Source organism: Aythya marila (genome assembly GCF_965140915.1).
Source record: "Aythya marila genome assembly, chromosome: 13".
NCBI lineage: Eukaryota > Metazoa > Chordata > Aves > Anseriformes > Anatidae > Aythya > Aythya marila.
The window spans coordinates 10,377,773-10,399,678 of record NC_139054.1 but is presented as its reverse complement, the minus strand read 5'-3'; the positions used below and the strand labels follow the sequence as shown (position 1 = coordinate 10,399,678).

Genomic DNA, 21,906 nt, shown 5'->3' with positions numbered 1-21,906 from the left:
AAGAACAAATGCTGCTATCTTACTAAAGTCGGGATGGTCTTTAGGAACAGGGTAAAACAGTGATTGTGTCTAACTTCTGGGTAGCAAGGGCTGGGTCACTTTCTGATACAGAAATGAAGAGAACTGACTCCTAGACTGGATTTAATTGTTCTTGTGCCCTCTTTCAGGGCTCTTGCTGTGAAGGATGTTTGCACGTTACTTTTGATATTCAAAAATAAGTGCTAGAGGTATTTCTGAGGTTGTCAGTGGTGCTTGCAGTTATGAACCTTTATCTCATCCCAGCTCCTCCGCGCTGGGTGGAGGTTATGTACCAGGCACAGCTGCGGCTGAGTCCTGCAGAGTGCTTCACAAGGAGAGCTCTGCAGGGACAATATATTTTGAGTGCGCTTTACTGTCAGCTCTCGTCTGCCCAGCTCCAGTCGCGGGGCTCCACAAAACCTCCCGAGCCCAGCCAGCCCTGGCCAGTGCGTCTTGTACCGAGCCTCCTCGGGGACTCTTGCACTGCCACCCTATTCTTTTTTTATTTTTTTTCTTTTTTTTTCTTTCTGCCTACTCCTTGCAGCATTTTAACCTCTCTTCCTCCTCCTCCTCCCTTCCTCTGCGTTTGTTTTCCTCCGCATGCTGTTTTATTGCGATATAAACCTCCGCAATCCCAACTTGTGCTCCAAACTTCCCTGCCCCGCCGGCAGACCGGGGCTTTTGGCCGGGCCTTGCAGCGAAGAGGCATTTTGGCAGGGTTTGGGTTGCGGTGCCCTTTGGGGTGTGGTGCCTTTTAGGGTGCCGGCCCCCTCCTCGCAGAGCAGCAGCGCCTTGGGGAGCTCCCACCCTTCAACAGGTAGACGCTGCGAGCAGCCAGCCGTGCTCTGCTCATCCTCCGGTGCAAAAAGGATGGCGGGGACCGGGGCCGTTCCGGGCTTCGGCGGAGAGCTCCGGGGCACCGCTCGGGGCAGGGAGGGCGGCAGGGTTGGGCTGGGGTGGGGGAATCCGCCGCCCGCGCCGCGGGGTGGGCAGCTCGGCACAAAGCGGGTGGTTAAACCCTCCTCCGGGGCGCGGGGAGGAGGAGGAGGAGGAGGAGGAAGGCGGGGGGATGCTGCTTCCCTCCCTCCATCCGTCTCTCCCTCCCTCGCCGCGGCCGGAGGAACGCGCAGGCGGCGGCTGGCAGCCCCGGCCCGGGGGGCTCGGGGGTGCGGAGCGGTGCGGAGCCGTGCGGGCTCCGTCGCCCCCCGCTGGGGCAGCCGGCGGCGGCGGTGAGTGCGTGCGGGGCGCGGCGGCTCCCCCCCCCCCCAAAAAAAAAAATCCCGGGGCTCCCCCCTTGAGATGGGTGGCAACCCCCCGGCAGGCATCGGGATGCTGGGGGCGGTGCGGAGCCCCCCAGCTGGGGGAGACCCTCGGAGCTGCACCCTCCTCCCCATCGGTTTTCGGTTTAAGGGGTGGGGGGAGAGCGATGGTGGGGGCTCGGGGGGGGGGTGGCTGGGGGGTCGGAACCGCTCTGCTCCCGCAGCAAGTCCGGAGCGTGGTGGTCCGGGGCGAGACGAGCCGAGCCGTGCCTCGGCACCCGCCTGGGGAGCGGGGAGAGGGGCAAGAGGCAGCGGGGGGAATGTCTGCAAAAGGACGGTGTCGAGTTCGGTTCGGAGAGCCGGACGGCAGATGTAGGGGAAGGGCTGATCGGGGAGGACGGCGTAGTAAAAGCAAAGTCAAATTTCCCCCTGAATCCTGCAGCCAGGCCTAATGGGTACTGATGCTGACTTGGGGTGGGGAGGGAAGGTGGGAGGGCGAAAGGAGTTTTGTGGGGCTGCGGTCTCTAAGGCTGCTACGGGAGGAAAGGGAAAAGAGCTCCAGATCCTTCCCCCTCCCCCCCGAGTTACTGGGACTGAGATACGGATCATTTAAAGGGAGTAGCGTAATGCAATTAAGCATTAGACAGTCCCCACTGCAACGTTTATCCATTGTTCTTCGCTTTGCCTTCTGCCAGAATGATTCTAGTCTGGATGAGGGAAGCATAATTGAGCAAATAGTTCATTTCCCTGGCCAATTGCATCCATAGTCTCTCTCCTGAATCCGCTGGCTGCCTGCATACACAGCAGCATCCTCGGGCAGAACAGGGGATCCGGGACCCTCTGGTGAGACTGCCACTGTCGTGGGCCAACTGGCGAGAGCAGCTCTCATCCCTGCCCACCTGAGGTGTTCTGACAGTGGCAGCAGGGCACGCTTGTTCCCTCACCTCTTGATCCTTGGGGGAGGTGTGAAGAAGAAAAATAACAGGTGGAGAGGCAGGTCCAGCCTACAACTAGGAGATGCTGCGTGTGGTTCAGGCAAGTCATCTGTTTTGTCTAGTCTTTCTTAACTTTCTCTTTACCCCGGCGGATAAAGGATCTCTGGCTGTTTTGAGGTGATGCTGTTCTTCTGGTGGAGTTTGTCTGCCTGTCCTTCAGCCTGGGTCTGTGGTGGCTGGGTGCCCTGCAACGCGTGCGCACACAAGTGCAGCAGCAAGGGAACGCAAATGCTCTGCTCCTGCTCTTTTTTTCCAGAGATGCAAGCAGCTGGAGCAGTTGTGGCTGCACCTGGGCCAATGGCACACGCTTGGCTGGGGGCTGCAACCTTTTCCCTAGAACCTCCTTCCAGTTCACAGCAGAGCTCTGTGTTAGGGGTATGCACACACGCATTTGCTGCACCGCTGCGAGACCTCCTCAGCACTGGGAGGCTGCTGCCTTTCCTCGCTTCTGGAGCTTTATCAGTCTGCATCACGCGGCTTTCCTCCTTCTGTTCTCTCCTCTCCTCTCTTTTCTTCTTTGTCTGTAGACTGCCACCTGTCCCACTTCGCTGTCAGCTTCCCCTTCGCCTTTTTCTGCTTAATCCATTCTTTCACCTACATTTCTTTTTCTTGAAGTAGACCTCGTCCTCTTCACTTTGCTCCCTCTCAACACTAGAGAAGAAGCCCAGCTCCTCATCTCAGTAGGAGCATTCCTGCCAACTGTTTACAAAAAGTAGCACAATACCCAGGCTGAATGCTGACATAATTGCATACCCAGCCAGAGAGTGTAGTAAATAATCCTGCCTTTCAAGCTTTTGCCCAGTGGTGAGTCTTTTGCCATCTCCTTCACCCCTGGGCTAAATGTATTATACTTGGCTTGCTTTTACTTATATTATGGAAACACAAAGTCAGCACAGTTAGCACACACATATGGTATGGAAGTAGACATACACTGATGTCTCGCACTGTATGCACTGTGCACGCATGCATTGTGTGTGAGCGTGCATCACACAGCTCTGCTCCTGGGTCCAGCCTTTGACAATATTGCTTGGCAAGCAGGAGGTCAGAGAGGAACGACAGAGCCGTAGATATCCTTCCACTGGGGAAGGAGAGATGGCTGTGGGGTGAAGGTCAAGAGCACCAGCAAAAAGCAAAGGGTTTGCCTAGCTCTTTGCTTTGGTTAGGGTGCGAGCTAGTTCTCCAGGGGTTTGTGTACATACAACACGATTGCTGACTGTGGATATTGTCAGCGTGGTTGTATTTCCAGTAGTGCTCGGGAGCTGGAGTCTGTCTGCAGTTGCTCTGATTGTGAGTCAGTCTGTCTGCAGTTGCAGTAGCCGTGAATCAGTGTCTGCCTGTAATTATGTGGGTGAATCAGTGTTGGCTTGTTACACTTGTGAGTGCAAGCGGTTTCCTGTAGCGGTTGTGGGTGTGAGTCACTCTACAGTCCCTCTGGATGTGTTTTCAAGCAGAGAGCTGCAATACTGGGATTAGTTTTGTTTTGAGAAATTGTCAAGCGGCTTCCCATTTTGAAAAAATTAAAGCTGGGCTGAGAGTTGGGCATGGAGCTTGCTCAACATCACCAACCTTCTGCAGGAGAGTCCCAATTTAAGGCTTGCTTTCAAAATTTCTGTGTTGATTTGAACCTTTACATTTCCTTCCCTTGTGCATCTGGATTTGTGTCCTCTTAAGCTGGTGTCTCCTGCAGAGCTGCAGACAATGCGTTTGGTAACCATCACGTGTGCCTTGTACCTTGTGTGGCAGATTGATGGGAAGGTGATTTATGGCTTGTGCAGTGTGTGTTTATAGGACTGCTCAATGTGCACCTCTCGGGTGCATTTTCACGTTTGAGTCAAAGCCTGGTTCCTCTGCCATGAGCTGCCTGCTGTGTGCCAGCGCTGGCTCTCTAAGATGGCAAACAGCAAGTTTGATTCAGGTAGGCAGGGGCACCGCTGCCTTGTTCTTGTTCTCACATTCTTATAAATGCTGTGGTAGCTTTTGGTCTTCTGGTGGTATATCTATTTAGCACAGAGCTGAACTGTGAGCCAAGTTGGATGGAAGCAGAGTCCAGGCTGACAAACCAAGCCTTCCTCTGCACTAGCTGGTGCAGGTAGAGCGCGCTGCTAGCGGGGCTGGACTGCTTCCAGTACAGGCTGGCTTGGTGTCTGCACCATGCAGCACATGTGTGCATCCCAGCGAGCTCATCTTGCAACAAAGGGATGTGAAGAGCCTGTGGGACCAAGGTCTTGTGAAACACCACAGTGTTATTCTACTGTTTCTAGGCTCCAAGACAAAATATGTCTGCTCACTGCTAGCCCTGCACCCCAAAAAAGGAGAGAGTTTTATTCCAAGGAATCCTCCTTTTTAGCTGAAATGATTGAGAACTGAAGCAAACCCACCCCAGCAGGGACACAGGGCAGCATGTGCATCATCTGCATTTTTTCTGCTGCACCGAGTGCTTGCTGGCTGCCCATCGCTGCAGGAGGGCTCGGAGCTGTACCCAGAGCAGTGCTGGAAGAGGCATGGCAGCGATGATCTCAAGGCTGGGGTGTCTGCAGAGGATCAGGGACAGCACAGCCTGTGCAGGCTGGATGCTTCTGGAGTCCATAAAGGACGTCAGAGGACCTCTCCTGAATACCCAGGACCTGGTCTGTGAAGGCTGCGGTGCAATGAGGGAGGGAGCAGCTCTGAGGAGCTGCTTGTGCACCTGATCTGGGGGTAAACCTGCAGGTGCTGAGGTCGCATACAGCACTATGCTCAGTTGTGCAGGTGGGCGGATGGTTCAGCACCAACTGGGGCTGGATCACCCCCTTCCTCCTGTGCTTGTATCTGAGCCATCGAACTGCGGCTGCCTCTGCTTCCCAGCAGGCTTCCCAGCACCAGCCCTTCTCTGCTCACATGCCCCTGAGATACCTGATTTGGCAAAGATGCCGAGCAGCTGCAGGTCCTGGGGGCTGGGGGGGAGCTGTAAGCGTTCAGCACTCCTCTGGCTGATGCCACCGCTATGGGTGCACGGCACGGCACGTGGGCACGCCAGCGGTGATGCTGCAGGCACGCTGCCTCCTGGTGTGTAACAGGGGCAGATGTGTCCTCTGGGCTGCTGCTTCACAAGTGCCACCTGCATGATGAGACTATTGCTAAGTGAATCAAATTGCTCCCTTGGCTGCGCGTGTTTCAAGGAGGCAGTAATTTGGGAGAGATACTAATGTGACTCTCATAAATGTACCCATGTGGGTTTTTGGGACCCTTTTCTTCATTTACTTTCCTTTGCCTGCATTCTCCTTCTCTGAGCTCTACTCTTTTTTTTTTTTTTTTTTTTTTTTTTTTTTTTTCAGCTTTACCTCTTTCTCCACCTCCAGAGCTTTCTTTTCCTTGTCAGCACTAAGCCTGTGTTAATCACTCTTTCCTAGGAAGGCATTTCAGAATATTTAATGGCTCCTACAGTAAGGATTGCTGAAAGGATCAGACCTGGTATGCAACGTCAGGAGAGCCCCAATGTTAACATCAGTACTAGGGGACCTTGCTGATCCAAAAGGTACCAGCGTGTTTTTGATTCCCAAACCCACCTCAGGAGGAACAGGAGCTGAAGAATGTTTTGGGGAAGCTTTTCCAGTTCCTCTTTCCAAAACTGCACAGCCAGGAGGAAAGCTGTTTCTTGGGAGTCTTGTTTCGCTGTGGTGCTCTGGAGATTGGACAGACAGCATGTGCTGGAGAGGAGTGGGTATATTTACAATGCCTTTAGGTATCTGGTTGTAAAGAAACCTGCCAAAATCCAGAGTGTACTGAATTGTAAACTTCAAGTGTTGCTTAATCCCAGCTGCAAAATGTTAGCAGGGCTCCTTAGAAAATCTGCATTTGATTCAGCTGGGGAGGTTACCAGCAACTGCAGAATTAGTGATGAATGCATTTGCTAAGTGTGCCATTAAGAAATGAGCCATGGGCAGATGGAATAGAGAAATGAAGAGCAGCTTTGAGCATACACCACCCTTACAGAGGTGATGCTGGGAGCTGCAGTGCTATGGGAACCAACAATACTGGGCTCTGGCTAAGGTGGATGTACAAAGGAGCTTTGAAAGAGCCCCAGAACCGTATGCCTTATGGAAAGGAGTGAAAACCTCCCCTGCAGTGGCTTCCTTGCATCCTCCAGAGATGGTGCTTGTCTAGTAATGGGGTGATGAGCAACAGTGCTGAGGGGGGAACTGCTCCTTCTGTGGCTGTCCTAGTGCTGCCTGGCCAGCCCTGGCTCTGTCTCAGTGCTACCAGGGTTCATCACCAACAGTTACAGACCCTGTGTTAGTCAGGAATGTCAGTCATGATCCTCAGGACTGGGTCTGTTTTACAATCCATCTAAGTGTAACAGACAAAGAGCAAGGAAAATGCAGCAGAGCCTCTTCTCTCCAACTCCCCCAGGCAAATATGGAACAAGAACCAAAGGAAAGAGGTAGAAAGCAGTGCCAAGCTATTTTTTATGCTGCACAGTCCTTCCTGAGTCCATAAGAGCATCCATAGCAAAACAGGCATGTCTGGCAAAGTAGTCACTCGGAAAAGTGGTGAAAACAGAATTTGTCCCAATGCAGGTATGCAGAATTGGTCCTGATGCTTAAAATGAAGACCAGAGCATGCATTTAACTTCTTTTCAGGCAGCCCTGTTATTCTTGGCTCACACCTTCAACAGAACTATCCAAAATACAAAATTAGCCATTCATCTTCACATAATAATGAAGGAAAACTGCACGAACAAGGTCTGGTGGAAACATAGCTGTCTTGAGCTTCTTGGCTCAGACACTAAGAAGTGGCTTTTGTCACTGTTCCTGGCCGGATCTCTTTCTGCATTACCTCAGTGCCTCATTTTCTGGTCCTCTTTTCTTCAGCTGCTCTGTCCCACACTTGGTGTATGATCTTCCCAGCCTGTGGTCTCACCAAATATGAGTTCCTGCAGAACCAGGAGGCGCTACTGAGAAAGTGGAGGGTCCTGGTTCATGTGGATAGTACTGGTCAAAAACTGCTGGCAGTGCGAATCCTGCCAAAACAAACCATTAATTTAAATCCACATTTGAATGGGCAAGTGTTGATTTCAATGAGTCTTTTCAGTGGTGGTGTGGGGAAGGGAGGGGGAAGCGAGCACTGGATTTCTGCTTTTGGCTACTGCTTGAAGCTGTCTCAGAAAGAAGTGTTTAAATCCTATTGTATAATATGCAAGTTTAAGAAAATTGAAATGAAATCTGTTGAGCTGCTAATTTAAGGACTTCTGGATTTGCCTCGTAAGAAACATCAACATTTTAGCTGTCCTTGTTCTGACTTGGAACACGCTTCCCTAAACTGTTGGAATTTCCCACGGAGCAGATGTTCAATCCCTAATTTGTGCTTCGTCAGCAAATACTTGGATTCCAAGTCCATCCCTCCCACCCTGCTCTGTCTGTATAGGATGTCTGCTGGGGGATCCCATGTCTGCACACCCCTGGTGTTCAGTACCTCTCACAGCTCAGCTGTCCCCTTCACCTTCGGGCACCTTGGCTGCTCTGGGAGCTCATGGTCGTGCCTGGCTGCTGCGGCACTGACCAGCCTGTGCCAAGTGGAGGTGTTATTTCGGGCAGGCATCACAACAAGCTGTATTTATACAGGCTGCTGCTCCAAGGTGCATCAACATAATGGGGTACATAAAAGGGGAAAGGTGGTTAAATATGTAATAACATCACAATAGAAGGAAAACTGAGCATTAATGAAAAATCTGCGTGTGCTACGCGTGGTACAGTTGAACACTCCCACTGCTTGGGCCTCAATACCCAAACTTTTTAATAGTTTCTGGTGGCGTCATTACCAGAATTAAATGAGGACCTAACTGTCCAGAAAGACATTTGGGGAAAAAATGGGTCTTAAGACTCGTTTCTGCTGTACACGTGTCTCCAAGCAGCATGAGGTGAGGGAGCTGCTGCAAGGGGGCATGGTGGTTGGGTGTATGGGGTGAGGAGGGGGAAGAAATGTGTGTAAAAAGAGGTGTTGGAAGTGAAACTGTGCAGTGACTGGAAGGTGTCAAAGCCCCTGGAGAGCTCTGTGTATGGACACCCCTGGCTCTGACCCCACACAAGGTTCTCCAGGGCCAGCAGTGCTGCAGGCAGTGCTGCTGGTCCCTGTGGGGCCTTTGGGACTTCACATTGGAGACCCCAGAAATACTGAATTCTGGCCAACAGGCATGAACCGCTGGGAAAAACAGAATTAACCTGATCGTTTTCCTGCCAATAAATAATATCTTTCCTCTTCTCTCCTTCCCCTCTGTGCCCAGGTTGTGAAGACCCAGTGGCTGTGTGCCGAGACCATGGCGCCCAGGCTCCCAGGAAGGGGGTCTGTGTGTCTCACTGGCCTTGGAGTCCTGGTCCTGCTTTCTGCTCTCCCTGCCGATGCTGGGTAAGGTGGTGAGAGCCAAGGCCCTTGGCTAAGGCTGCAGTCTCCTTGCTATGCTTGAATATATCTGAGTTGGTGCCTGGATGAAGCAGTCCAGGGTAAAATACTAAGAAATCTGTTTCCTTGGGTGCCCTAGTATAAATGCAGAGCCTTGCCCCTGGTTCCTCCGAGACCTCCTGGCTTTGGACACTGCCACCAGCCTTTCTTCCTGGCCTCTAGGGGTGGGTGAAAGGCTGTTAGACTGTGACAAGCCTGGCAACCCTCCTCCTGTCCTGCCTGAGCCTCTGCTGAGACTTGGGGAGCCTGGAGAGCCCTTTGAGGAAGTGTGGCAGGTCCCTCCGTGGCACAGCTGAGGGGGAGAGATGCAAATAATTTGTGGCTTCTATAAAAGAATTAGAAAATTATCTTCAGAGTGCTCAGTACAGACACAAATGTCTGCTCTGTACAAGTCCAACAGCACTCAAGGACTTTCATGCAGGAACAAATGTCCTGGTTCAGTGCTCTGCCCGTGCCCCCTCTGCATGCAGCTGTTTGCCCAGCTGCAGGCTCTTACCACTTCAGCTGCTTGCACCCAATTTTGCATAAACAAATGCATCCCGTGTATGCCTGGACGTGCAGATGCTGACCTTGGTATCGTGGTGCTGGCCGCCGGGGGACAGCTGCAGTCACTGCCTCCCCCTTCCCTCCTGCTGACCTTTCGCTTCCAGTCGTCTGATGGCTGCTGCTGCTCCCTTGTCACCTGCCATCCCCGCTGCAGGATTCATTTCCTAAATCACATACGAGGGGCCCCTTCTTCAGACACTAACCTGCCAGCGTGGCAGCCAGCTCTCAAGAGAGCATGTGCACGGGGATGAGCGGTGAGGCAATGACTTTTCCTCGAGCCTCTCCTAATTAAATTTGCTGTAAAACTGTCTTCTCTGCCTAAAGGCTTTTAATTGGTTTTAAACCATGAGCCACACACCTCTGCACAGCTCCTCCGAGTTTTTCAGTGGGGCTGGTGGCTCTCCCCTGCCGAAGCCCCTCGATCCTCTTCTTGCCTGCACCGTGCTCCCACGGTGCCTCCCCAGCTGATCCCACGCTGCTCGCGTTCAAGTCAAAGCCTCAAATGTCAGGCTAAGCTAAAGTGGCTTTGAAATTTGTAAACTCACTTTTCCCATCGCTGCTGAGCCTCTGCCAGGAGTTCCTTCACAAAAATCTGTCCTCTCCCTCTTTATATTATGGGTAATTTTTAAAGATAGCTTATAAAACATTAATGAATGAGCTTTCATGAGCATGCTAGCTATTCATAAGTTATAGATGGTTATATACCCATCAGCATACTCTGGTACAGATTGCTTTTAACCATGACATCTAGTGAAAGCTGACACAATTGAAACCTCACTAATTACTGTAGACGTTTGTTAAATTCCTTAAAATCCTCCTTACCTTCAGGGAGTGCAGATCCTTCAATTCTGCTTTATGATCAAGTTCAGGTGCAAAGCCAAAACCGTGTTTTGATTCAAGTGAGTCTAAAAAGGCTGCGATGCAGTTCATAATAGCAGGGGTGTTTTGATGTTTCAGAACTGATTTGGTTGCACTGGGGCTGGGGGATGTTTCCCCACCCTGCCCCGTGCTTATGGGAGCTGCAGTTCGAGCACTTCACGCCTGCTTCTGGAGGCTGAGCTTCCTGGCTTGGCCACTTCTCAACATGAGAACAGATAGTGGTTTGCCAAAAATTATAGACTGAGAAGCCTCAGGAGAAGAGGGATCTGGTCCCCAGAGAAATAAACCTCAAACACTTGGAAAGCAATTTCCCACAGTGTTTGGTCATTGACTGATTAATGTCAAAATCACCCCAAATGAAATATTTCAATTAGTGACAACGTGCTGAATAACATTAATTCAGCCTGACTCTAAAATTACCCACACCCTTCCCTCCTCCATTTTCTTTTTTAAAAACATTTTTTTAGTCCCTTATCTAACAGAAGCTGGGTTTTCTGTTAGAACATTTTGACAGAGAACTCCAATCCAGCTTTGCTTCTTGTCACCCTCTCAGCCCTCTGCAGAGTATTTGCAGATGGACCCAGAGTGTCAGGGGTGGTTGATCTAACCAGATGGGATGTTGCAGGATTAAGCTCTGAACTGGTTCACTGACATTCTCACCCCCACCCCCTTTTCTTTTCTCTCCATAATTACTTCTCGGTCCCTGCTTTTTCCTGCTTAAACCCGCGGCAGCACCCCACAAGCTGCCAGGGGATGCTGAGGCAGCCTCGTGGGCTGGAGCGAGCTCTGTGCTCTGGGGCTGCTCATGCCTCCCATACAGAAAAATGGAGAGCAAAATCTATACCTGGGGGCTGGCTGGGCTTCTTCCATTGTCATGTAGGTTTCTGCCTTTTTTTTATTTCTTTTTTATTTCTTTTTTTTTTTTCTTTCTTGTTTTTATTAATCGGTGTCTGTTTTATTCCCTTCTCCATCTTCCCTGCAATCTCTGCATCTCTATAGATTTTTACTTCTTTCGGTTTTCTGTTGCTTAATTTTCTGCCTTTCCATTAGTTTTAGTCCCAAAAGCTACTTCTGCTGGGAAAAGCTGTGCTTGGAGCTGCAGCACTGATACCCTGTGCTGTCCAAAATCTTTTTTAGAAGCAGCTGTTTTCACTAGGCTCCATGGGCTCCTTTTCCGTTGATTGAGAGGGAGACACAAAATGCAAATTTACTATTTGAGCCCTTTGGGCTTGCAAAATTGCATTGGATATTTTGTTTGGTGATATGAGTTTTGTTTGAGAAATTTGCTGCTTATTTTATTCCACCCGGGGCAGAAAATGCCCCAAGGAAATCATCTTATTTGGGGCTCCTGGGCTTCTTGGGCTGAGTGGAGATAGGTACATGAGAACTCATTTGATTTTATAAACAGGGAAAGTTCAAAAAACTGCAGGAATGGTTCACAGTTTTAATGATGGACTCAGCCTCCCATCCTGCTTTACCGATTTCAATTTTTCTGCCTCCCTTCCCTCTTCCCAGGAGCAGAGTACTTGGAAGTGGGCTGATAGGGTAAATTACTGGCACCTCTTACTCTGCCTCCTACAAGGAGAAACCAGGACTTGGGTAACCCTGAGGTTTTGGAGCCTCTGTTCCTACAACATCCTTCTTAGGGGCAGCCTAAGGCTGGGCAGGTTGGTTTGAGGAGCCCTGCAGAGGGTCCTGTGCATGTGGTCCTATCAACAGATGTGCCACATCCTGCAATTTGGGGCTGTTGCGGTGCAGGCTGGGGAACAGATAAGTGTTTTTTCATTTCTATAAGTGCTCGGAGAATATAAAGAACGTTTCTCTTCTGATCATGGCTTTTTTCTCTCTCCTCTTTTTTTCCCCAAATGCACCAGGCTTTCTCAGAAGCATGTTTCCGACGTCATTGATGACAGCAAAGATAACATCACCATTTTCACCCGCATCCTGGACAGGCTGCTGGATGGCTACGACAACCGCCTCAGGCCTGGACTCGGAGGTCAGTTGGATGGAGCGAAGCTGTGCTCTGCAGCCACATAGCTTTAGGACAGAGGGGCTGCCCAGGGGGCTTGAACAGGTCTGCCCCTGTTGGGAGAAGAGTCTGGTTCAGTGCTAGAGCCAGTCTGTTGCTGGTTTCCCCAATTTCGGTCTGTGCTATCTCACTGGTGTTTTGTGAGAAGAGTGTTGCGAGTCTCCATGCATGTTGTGTCCTGCTATGACATTACATTGATAGGCCTGTAGATGGAGCAAATAGGATTTTATTTATTTCCACTAATTTAATAGATATTGTGATGTCCTAAATTATGACACTACTAGTCTCTAGAACCTTTGACTCGTGTTGGTATTACATTTTAGACCGTAGGCTTTGCTGCACAGCCTCTTTTGATGTCCTTTCAGGTGTTTCCTATGTAGCCACTCTCTAGGGAGCTCTTTGGTGTGCTGTGCTTTAGAAAGCAAAAACATTGGTGGTTAACTTCTAATGCTTATGGCACGCACCTAGCATAGCATATGGAGTGAAAAGCTATGGGAAGATGTTGCTCCCGGTGCATTGCTGGGCTGCGATTCCCACACAGAGCTGGACTTGCAATGTGTTTGCCATTCCCTGAAGGCCAGGCTGCCAAGGGGGGTTGGGAATGAGCTTTCTCTCTCCCTTGCATACTGATGGGGGCTCTGGTGATGTAGTAACAGGCTGGAATTGCACCAGCTGCTCCTCTGCCCAGTCCCCTCTCCTGCCCTTGCCTTGTCCCTCTGCTCACATCTCTCCAGGACGGCTATGGCCCCAAGCAGCAACCATGCATAATCTGGGGAAGAAGGGTTTTTTCCAGTGAGCATCCTTACCTCTGACAGGCTGCCATGCTGCAGAGCCCAGCCAGGAAAGGGTTACAGCATCTGCATAGGCCATCCATCAGCTTTATTGCTTTTGTTGCTTGTTTCTTTCCCCCAGAATTAACTGCGGTCCCACTAATAGCTTTGCTTCCTCAAGTCTCCCCGATGGCTGTATTGATTTAACTGAAACGAGTTCTGAGAGGGGACTGAGGGGGCATTTATGTTCACTGTAGGCTTGGTTGCAGACTACCCTGTGCAAAGTATTAACAAGAGGACTCCCAGGAGCCCCCTTGCTGGGAAAGTTAAAACCTTTCTTGGAATATCTCTGCTCTGTTGCTTTAGATCCTTTAATAATGTGCTTAACATAATAAATTGCCTTTGCCTGAACCAGACATTGTATGCTCAAAGAGTGCTTTCACCTCTGATTTCCCCTCACGGAGCAGTCTGGCAGACCCAGGTGGGAAGTTTTGACAAAGGTTACAGGTCTGGGGGGCTCTGGAGGCCAGAAGGGCAGAAACTATCTTGCTGCAGGCTTAGGGGTCAATTGGCAGTTCTAGGGTGATTGTTAGCATGAGGTGAGTTTCTGTTGTCCAAGGTTATGTGAAAACTGGGAAAGGGACTGCTTTCCTCCAGATTAGCACAACTAGCATTGTGTTGCTGGGTGGTTTGGTGACTTGCACAGTTCCTTGGCTTGCCTGTAGATAGCAGGGGGCAACCCATGTTGACCCAACACCAGGCTCTTGCTGTTTCCCTTGGGAATATCTTCCACTTGCTTTTCTTTGTGAGGACTTCAGGAGGAAGCATCTCTTAACACCATGCAGTCTTGCTTTGGTATTTGAAAAGGGCAGATACGGTGGGGTTGTGCCAGGGACAGGCTAATGGAAGGATGGACTGGCCTAAATAGTGGGTAACAGGGCAGCAGGACATGCAGGCTCACTTCTTGGCCCCATTTTCCCTGCTTTCTGTCACGGACATCCCTCTGAAAACCCTTGGTCAGGATATGAGCAGGCTGTGGGGCTGGGTGTGCCCAGGCACCTGCCCCCGCACCCAGCAGAGCCTCCTCCACGCGCGCCGGGAACTGAGCAATGTTTGTTTAGGCTTTGGGAGAAGTCTGTGTAAGCAACAGAGTGTTGATGTGGTGACTTCTCCCCTCAAGATAGCCTCTTTGTATTTATTTTCCTATCCCCTCTGTTCTCACCATCTGCTGCCACCCACTCTAATAGCTGCCATGCCAGCGCTCCCCTGCCTACCGGGATGCCGCCGGCACGGAGCGCAGCGCAGCGGCGCTGAGCCTGCTCGGAGCACCCGGGGCTGCAGGAGGGTGTCCCCATGCCTCTGTGCTGTGCCTGGCCCTGGGATGGGGCTCAGGGCATCCTCTCGAGCCAGTAGTCCTCGCAGTCTTGATGGCACGCTGAGGTTTGTGAGCACACACTGAGGTTAGAAGAAGAGGGATGCTTTTCCTGGCCAGGAGGGAGAAGGTATCTGTCAGCCCCCTCCTTCTTCTGGACAACCCCGTAGCAGTGGGGACACCACCACTTGTGTCACCAGGAGGTCTTATATGGCTGGTAGAAAGTTTCTTCCCTGTTTCTGCCTGGTGGCTTGCTCTGATCAGGGCCGAGTCCTGTGCTGAGTTTGGTCCCACAACCACTGAACTACAGCCTGGGTTTGGGAAAGGGGCAGCTTTATAAACAGGTCACATTATGGGGCTTGGAGAGGAAGGAACTTTCAGCAGATAACCTGTCTTTCCCCTGAGAAAACACAGTGCAGATGGGCTATTAAGTCAGAAGGGGAACAGACAAGGACCCCGAGGGGATGCAGACATCTGCTGTCACGGCCAACCTTGCAGGAGAAGAAAATCTCCTGCTGAGAGAGTTTCTGTGGGCAGCCTTGGCCTCCCCTCCTGGTCCGGATCTGTGCGTTCATGTGGATCCTGTCCTGGCCCCGCAGGGCCATGGCGAGGGGCATCTATTTATAGCCCACAAATTCTCTTTGCTGCTGGGGCTCCCTGCAGAGCCGGTGTGCAGAGAGGTCTCTGCTTTGAACCCAGAGCTCGCCTTGCTTGTGAGGGTTGGAGGCAGGAGACGTGGCCAGGAGGAATAGGTAGAAATGGCAGACAAAGGGAGAGGCATCCTATAGCTGAAAAGAAAGGGTGCTCAGGGAGTGGGATGTGAGTGATGAGGCACTGGGTGATCCACTGAGAACGATGAACAGAAAACCCTTTATGCTCCTGTGCTGCTTTCTGCGAGGAGTGATTGATGTGCAACCCTTACACAGCCAGATGGATGCCTGGCACCATGAGAGGGGATGTAGTGCTTGTGGCTGGGTGGTTTGGGGTTCAGCGGTGGTCCCTGTGCAGCTCTTACCTCCTGCAGCCTTATTTCCTAACTGGTGGAGTTTGGGTATGCTGTGTTGTAACCTAAACACACCTATCTTGTGTGTGTCCAGCTCTTTGCAAAGCAGGGTAGGGATTTCTCTTCTCTCAGCCAGAGGATCTCTGCTTTGGAGAGGGTGTCAGTGTCTGCGGTGTTTGGTGTGAGGCTGAGGTCCTGAGAACATGTGGAGCAGCGCTGGACAAAATCTCCATACTGGTGACCAGGGAAGCCTCGACTCCAGAAAGCTGTTGGCCTTTTCCAGGGGCTGCCAAGGAGGAAAAGGTTCTGCCACAAGGAGAGAGTGGCTGGTCATTTTCTTGGAAAAGATAGGCTTCAAATGTTCTAGATGAGCCAGTTTCTTTGCTGCAATTAAACGGCAATTTGTAGCAGCTGAGCTGCTACTGATGATTGTTGTTCCTCCTGGATGCAGCATCACCTGCAGCATAGCTCTCAGTATTTGCCTGAAAAGCTTCTACATCTTTCTGGGGCCTGCAAATGGCTGGCCTGGTCCTGCTGGAGGAGCACTGGCAGGACAAGCATCCTGCTGCCCTGTGTCCCAGTGCTGTGACAAGGGTTAGGAGCCTTCTGAAGAGCGTGGGGTTTACCAGGACCAGCAAACATGGGCAACTGGATTAAAGCAATGCACCTGCAAGAAGAACAAGGCATGTGGCCCCCTTGGTCCCTTCTCTCTTGGGGACAGGGCACGGCACCACTTCCTTGGCCTCAGGGTTGGCAGCGAGTGGGTCCCCCAGCAGAGGGGAAGCCCCACGTTGTGTCTTCACATCTGGGTATACCAGGATGAGAGAGTAGCCTGGGCTCATGGCTGCCTTCTTTTCCTTTTTCTCACCTCCACCAGGCTGCTTTTCATGGCACTGTGTCAGCATTTCCCTGCCCTTGCTGGGCTCAGCACAGACACCCTTTGGGTAAGGCAGGATTTGGGCTCTGCCAGTAGGACTCAGATCAGGGCTGCCCACCACGGGCCTCTGGTGCCTTTTATCTGGGTTTGTTTTGTCAGCTCTGCCCTGTGAGTGGTTTTGATCTGTAGCCACCTGTTAATATTTATCCTGCTGATGTATTCCCTTTATTCTTCTGTAACTGAAGTGCACTGCAACTGTTTTTTTTTTTTCCTGTTTTCTTTCCGTGGTGTGGTGTCTTCTCTTCTTTTGATGATGGTGTAGCTTGCATGATGGCCTCTAAGCAAGCAAGAAACATCTGGATCCATGTTCTGCCACCTGTGTTTCCCTGATTCAAGTGCTGACAGCCAAAAAGTTTTGGTCTTGGGTTGAGAGTGGCTCTCTTTAGGTTGAGAGACACCTGAGTGACGTTTGGTGCTCAGTGTGTTGCATCCTCATGCCTCTGTTATTTTGTCCTGACCTGCAGGTAGGAGCTTGTCAGCTGTGTGACCATCAAAGAGGAGGGGTTGAGACAGAGTAGGAAAATTCCCAAACTGCTCCTTGTTGATGCAGAGCTGATCCCCAGTAACCAAGGCCCTCTGGCTCCTCTGCTCACCAGGATGCTGTCTTTTCACCTGTGTTGTGAACTTACATACGGTTTGCATCATAAACAGTTTCCTGATCTGCTGTTTGTGCAAGAGAAACACCAGATGACAAACCCAGTGTGTTTCGTTGTGATTTCCAGGATTTCAGGACTGTGTTTACCCTGTTTTTCTCTCCAAGTGTTCACCTCTCCGAACTTCTCATCTTTTCTCTCTGATCTGACTTCATGCCTTGCACTGATTACTCCAGGGAGGAATTTGACTCTTTCTTAGAGAAAATCCATGTCTTATCTCAGATTTTTGTCTTTGGCTGAGATTCCTTGATGAGTTTTAATTTGAAGCCAAGGCATAGCCTGAACAGCAATTTCTTCTATTTACCTTTCTGGGCAATGGGGACCCTGCTCTGTCTTGTCGAACTTCTGAAGTTAAGATCTATGAACAAATACAAAAAAAAAAAAGAAAGGTTGTCTTCCCCTCGAGTGCAGTTCTCTGAAGGCAGCTTTGCTGTGGATTTGCGCAGCCCCTGATGCTCTCCTTTCTCATGTAGAAATCCCTGGTGCTGCTGCTTAAATCCACAGAGCAGAGGGAGAGGGAGCTCCGCGCGTAAAGGCATGTACACATCAGAGGGCGAGTGAGGAGTACAGGCTTGACAGCTACGCCTAAGGGTGAAAGTCTTCTCTTAAATAAGTTATGAATTTGCTTAGGGCAACAAGCTTGTATCAGAGCTTCAGGGATATCACAAACATTCCGGAGGGGTCAGAAATCCGTTGTGAAAAGATTGATCATTTCTAGCATGAAATGGCACCTGAGCCTCAGGTCAGCGCCGTGTCCCTCAGGGCCATCGGAGCCATGGCCAGGTGGAGGGGACAAGCACGGCATCAGGTCCCTGAAGGAGCTGTGCAGCCGAAGCTGAGCATCGTAGTGAAGCTGTCCTTGGGCTCCTGGGTTCTCCAGAGGGGAAATAACCAAGTCCTTGGGCTGCAGGGACTGGGGAGGGAAAGATGTTTATCATTCTGCTTTGTGTGCTGCTCTTTAGGTAGTGCCTTAGCTTGCTGTGTGTTTTCAGTGAGGAGTCCATCCCACTAACCCCTCCATATATCCATGTATGTGGGCAAGAAGAAAGATTTCCACAAAGGGTGAGAATTTTATAGGAGGATGAACCCCTATGGAGGACTTCTAATGCCAGAAGTTTGTACTGGAGTAACTCAGAGCTTCAGTCCTACATCAGGCACCTGCACCGAGCCATTGCCAACGTCAGGCAGCTCATCCCTGCCCTGAGGGAAGCTGGTGGGTATGTGCTGGAGACAGGATGATGCTATTTGTTTGTAATGACTCCGGAAGGCGTGAGCCGACATTTAAGCATGTTGAACATGTGTTAGATGGCTCTAAGAACATTAGTAGATGGTGTTATAGATGGCCATAAACTGCCTGCAAGGATGTCTTTATTGATCTGTTGGACTATGGCAGCGAGTCATTTATTTGAATTTCCATCCGTTTAGTCAAATGTAAAGGATTTATAATGTGTCTTTAATTCAGAGTGTGAAGTAAGGTTTTTTATTAGGTATTACTGGGTTTAAAAACAACTTTAATTGTTTTATTCAGGGAAGCCGATGGAGAAACAACTGGTCAAATATTGAGAAAACAGCAGGTATTTTATTCATTGAGCTAGAAAATAGTATGTCTGCAGCCATTCATGTACCTATACAGAGGCACTGATGGCGTCTGTTGGAGGATGTTTTGTCATTGATTGTGTTGGTGGATTTCAGACTGGTTCCATCTGGAAGGAGAGATCAAATCACATCTATGTGGGCCTCCTGTGGCGGGGGGATTAACGCTGCTGATTCAGACCAGTTTGTGGTAATGCTGTTTCATTTATTTAAAGGTTATTGTTGGATTAAATAAAAGTATTGGAACGGTCGTGAGGCTCTGGAAGATGCAGGGGACTTTGGGGAGCGCGTTGCTGTTAAGGCTGTGCAGGCTGAATGGTACAGGGTCCCTTGGCCAAACACTGCTAAAAGTCAGAGTGAAATTCTCACCTTGTTGAGGGTAAATGGCAAGCCTTACAGACTCTGGTGGGGCCAAGAATGTAATGATTTGTCTGTGCATACTAACCTGTAGTTTACTTTAAAAGCGTGTCTCTGAAAGACATACAGTTAATATTCTTTTTTTTTTTTTTTTTTTTTTTAAGCATGTTTTGTGGAGTACTGGGAATTACAAGCACAGAGTATAGCCTAGAGAGTTTTCAATCTACAATTTGCATTGTGAGAAAGGGACAGCCTGTTCACTTTACCTTTTGGGAGAACATAATTCAAACCAAAACGATGAGAACAACAGGCTTGGAAAAAACAAGTGATTTTTTTCCCAAGCCTACTGGAAGATCCTATTTCTGACAAAGTTCAGACTGAATCAGTGGATGGGATGATTCATGACTGGAGGAAAATAAATTGAGAATTCTGCAGACACTATTTCAACCCTGTAAAAGTCATTTCAGGTGCCTCTTTTCTAGAGGATCAGTTGCAATTCTGATAGAAGAAACTTGTCAAGGAAAGGAGCTGATGACCATAAAGAAGACACTGCAATTTGCAAAGGGGTAGGAGGCAAAGGCTTTGCACAAGGCTTACTGCACCCATCTGAACCCTTGTCAAGGAAGTTATTTGTATCCATACAGACCAGATAAGGTTTTTGCAGTCCTGAATTCCTACTTACTTGCAGACACATTGCCTGTAGAGCTGTGAATGTCACTTTAGCCAGATAAAGCCCCTGTCATGCAAAAAATGAAGGTGCAAACTTCTCTTTCCACAAGTTGCCCTTTCTGTAAAGGGACTGTGTGTATGTGTGAATTGAATTACAGGTATTTGTTTGAACGATTAGAGCCCTTTCTGTTGGACAGATTCACCTGTTCACAAGTTGAGAATTTGGTAAAGTCTTTTCCTAGGAAAGGGTTCTTTCTGCTTGTAGAAGGGTTAAAGAATGAAAGCATGAAACTTTGTCTCTTCTTTCCTCATTGATCTTGCTGTCATTATGAGAGAGGCTTTCTGATTGCTTCCCTTTGTCATGTAACACTAATACCATTAAGTCCACTTTGGCAAAGAAAGGTAAGCATAATTAATTTGCAAATCAGGAAAGTAGATGTGATTTCTGTACAAATGAGATGGGCCTGAACTGCAGAAGGCACTGCCTGGGCATGGCCATAGTGCAGGTGGGACCAGGGGTTTGCAGGTGCCTGTGACTATGTGTGGAGAGAGTTGCTTGAGCCAGGTGAAGGTATTTTAAGCCTTTGCCTCCAACTGTTCCTTTTTTTTTTTTTTTTTTTTTTTTTTTTGTGAGCTGCAGCTCTATCAGAATTATTATTTTGATGCACGATGCATTAAAAAGGGAAAGAATAAAACCCCTGAACCCTATCCTGACTGATTTGTTCCCAGAAAGATGTTTAATTTTGTATGTATAATTGAAAGGGGCTAAATATAGCTGTATTAATATTTATGGGCCTTCTGTTGGAGTCAATACAAGAGTTGCTGTTCAAGGCAATTAAGCTTTACCTTTTCACATCCAGGATTTCAGTGTTTAGAGATGACATTAGTTGTGTGACCTGCATCCAAGAGCGAATAAACTAAAAGCATGCCATTATCTGTTGAATATGATACCCTATATTTAATGCTGTTTGCTGACAGGCTGTTTGTCTCCAGCAAGGATGATCTCCCAGAAGAAGGACTGCTGCTTTAACAGGGGCGAAATCAGAGAGATCGGAGGGCTCTGAGGTTTGCAGGAGAGCTGTCCATGTAGCAGATGTGGTTTTGGAGGAACTAAGTGACTAGATTATCTCATGGGACTAAGTGAGTAGACTGTCTCATGCCCACCTCTGCCCCAGCAGTAGCTGCTGGGATGAGGGGAAGGAGTAGTGGTGGTTCTTCATGGGCTGTGTTCATCTTTGTGTCATCTCCAGCCTGGAGCTGGGCCATAGGAAACGTGACTGTCACTAGCTCATGAGGATGTGTACAGGGCAGGAATGCTCTCTGCACCTTTTTCTTGGTCTTAGACTTTCTGTGCACATCTCTGGGGCTAGTCACAATCTTCATGTCATTAAAGCCCAGGGAAAGCAAATCCTGTCCAGAGATCTGAGCTGCTGTAGGGAACGTGTGCGCAGGGAATTAGGTCGAGGCTGTAACGATGAAAACAAGTCAGTTTGTGTTAATAACAAAGGCAAAATGATGATGCATTTGATTTCTAAAGCACTGCCTTTCAAGAGAAGGGTATCACTAGGATAACATGACAGGAGTCCTGGCAGCGCTTGAATTGCCCTGCATTGCCGCTTTTTGGAAGCCGCAGCTCCTCACTGCTCCAGTTAACAATGAAGCTGTTAGAAGCTGTAAAATCTCTTGCTGATAAGGGCTGTCTGAATCCTGCCTTTCTACTAAATTTGATCGATGTGTCAGACTTTACTTTCTTCCGTCTGGACACTAATAGCTGCCTTTGAGGAGAACTGCAGAGAAGAGCCTTGGTCACTGCTGCTGTCCTGGCTCTGCAGGCAATGATGGCCAAATCCAGAGCAGATGTTTCCCTCAGAGGCTGCAGAAGGGAGATCCTCTCCGTGAGGGTGAGCCTGGTGCTCAGATCTTCTCCTGGGACTCGCATCCCATGCATTTCAAAGCTTTGTGTGGGTGTATTTCAGTCCTTTCACTGGCCTGTTAGATATTTTGGTTGGTGGAAGCTCCTTAATCTCCTTCAATAAGCATCAGGAAAAAGCATTTCCCATGGTGTCCATTTATTTGCTTTTGGAGCGCATGAGGTTCTTAAACAGTGAGGGAAAAGCAGAAATCAGATGGTGCACATCCGGAGGTTGCCACATACTCTTAGGGGCTGGAAGTGAGGTTTGAACTCCAGGTGGACATCTGAATTCTGCTGTGGTGCTGGGGTTGCAGTGAGCCCAGCAGACTCCTATTTCCAATTACAGACGACGGCATCTTTGCCAAAAGGTGTTGGCCAGAGAGCAAGGGATTGTTCCTTGGTGTGCTTGAGAGTGAGCCAGCGCAGGGCCGTGTCCCACCTCGCGTTATTCCTGAGCGTCCTGACCAAGGGCAAGCCAA

The 21,906-nt window shown here is 49.6% G+C and overlaps 1 protein-coding gene across 1 annotated transcript in view; it reads left to right on the top strand.

The window, feature by feature from the left end:
• The first annotated feature begins 735 nt into the window (after positions 1 to 735).
• Positions 736 to 21,906, top strand: part of LOC309882920 (gamma-aminobutyric acid receptor subunit alpha-3-like) — a 59,649-nt gene continuing 38,478 nt past the window's right edge. The window contains exons 1-3 of the mRNA XM_082770423.1: positions 736 to 835; positions 8,532 to 8,653; positions 12,007 to 12,128. Coding sequence (XP_082626549.1) covers positions 8,565 to 8,653; positions 12,007 to 12,128 — 211 coding nt within the window. The 5' untranslated portion in view covers positions 736 to 835; positions 8,532 to 8,564. The remainder of the gene's footprint in view (positions 836 to 8,531; positions 8,654 to 12,006; positions 12,129 to 21,906) is intronic.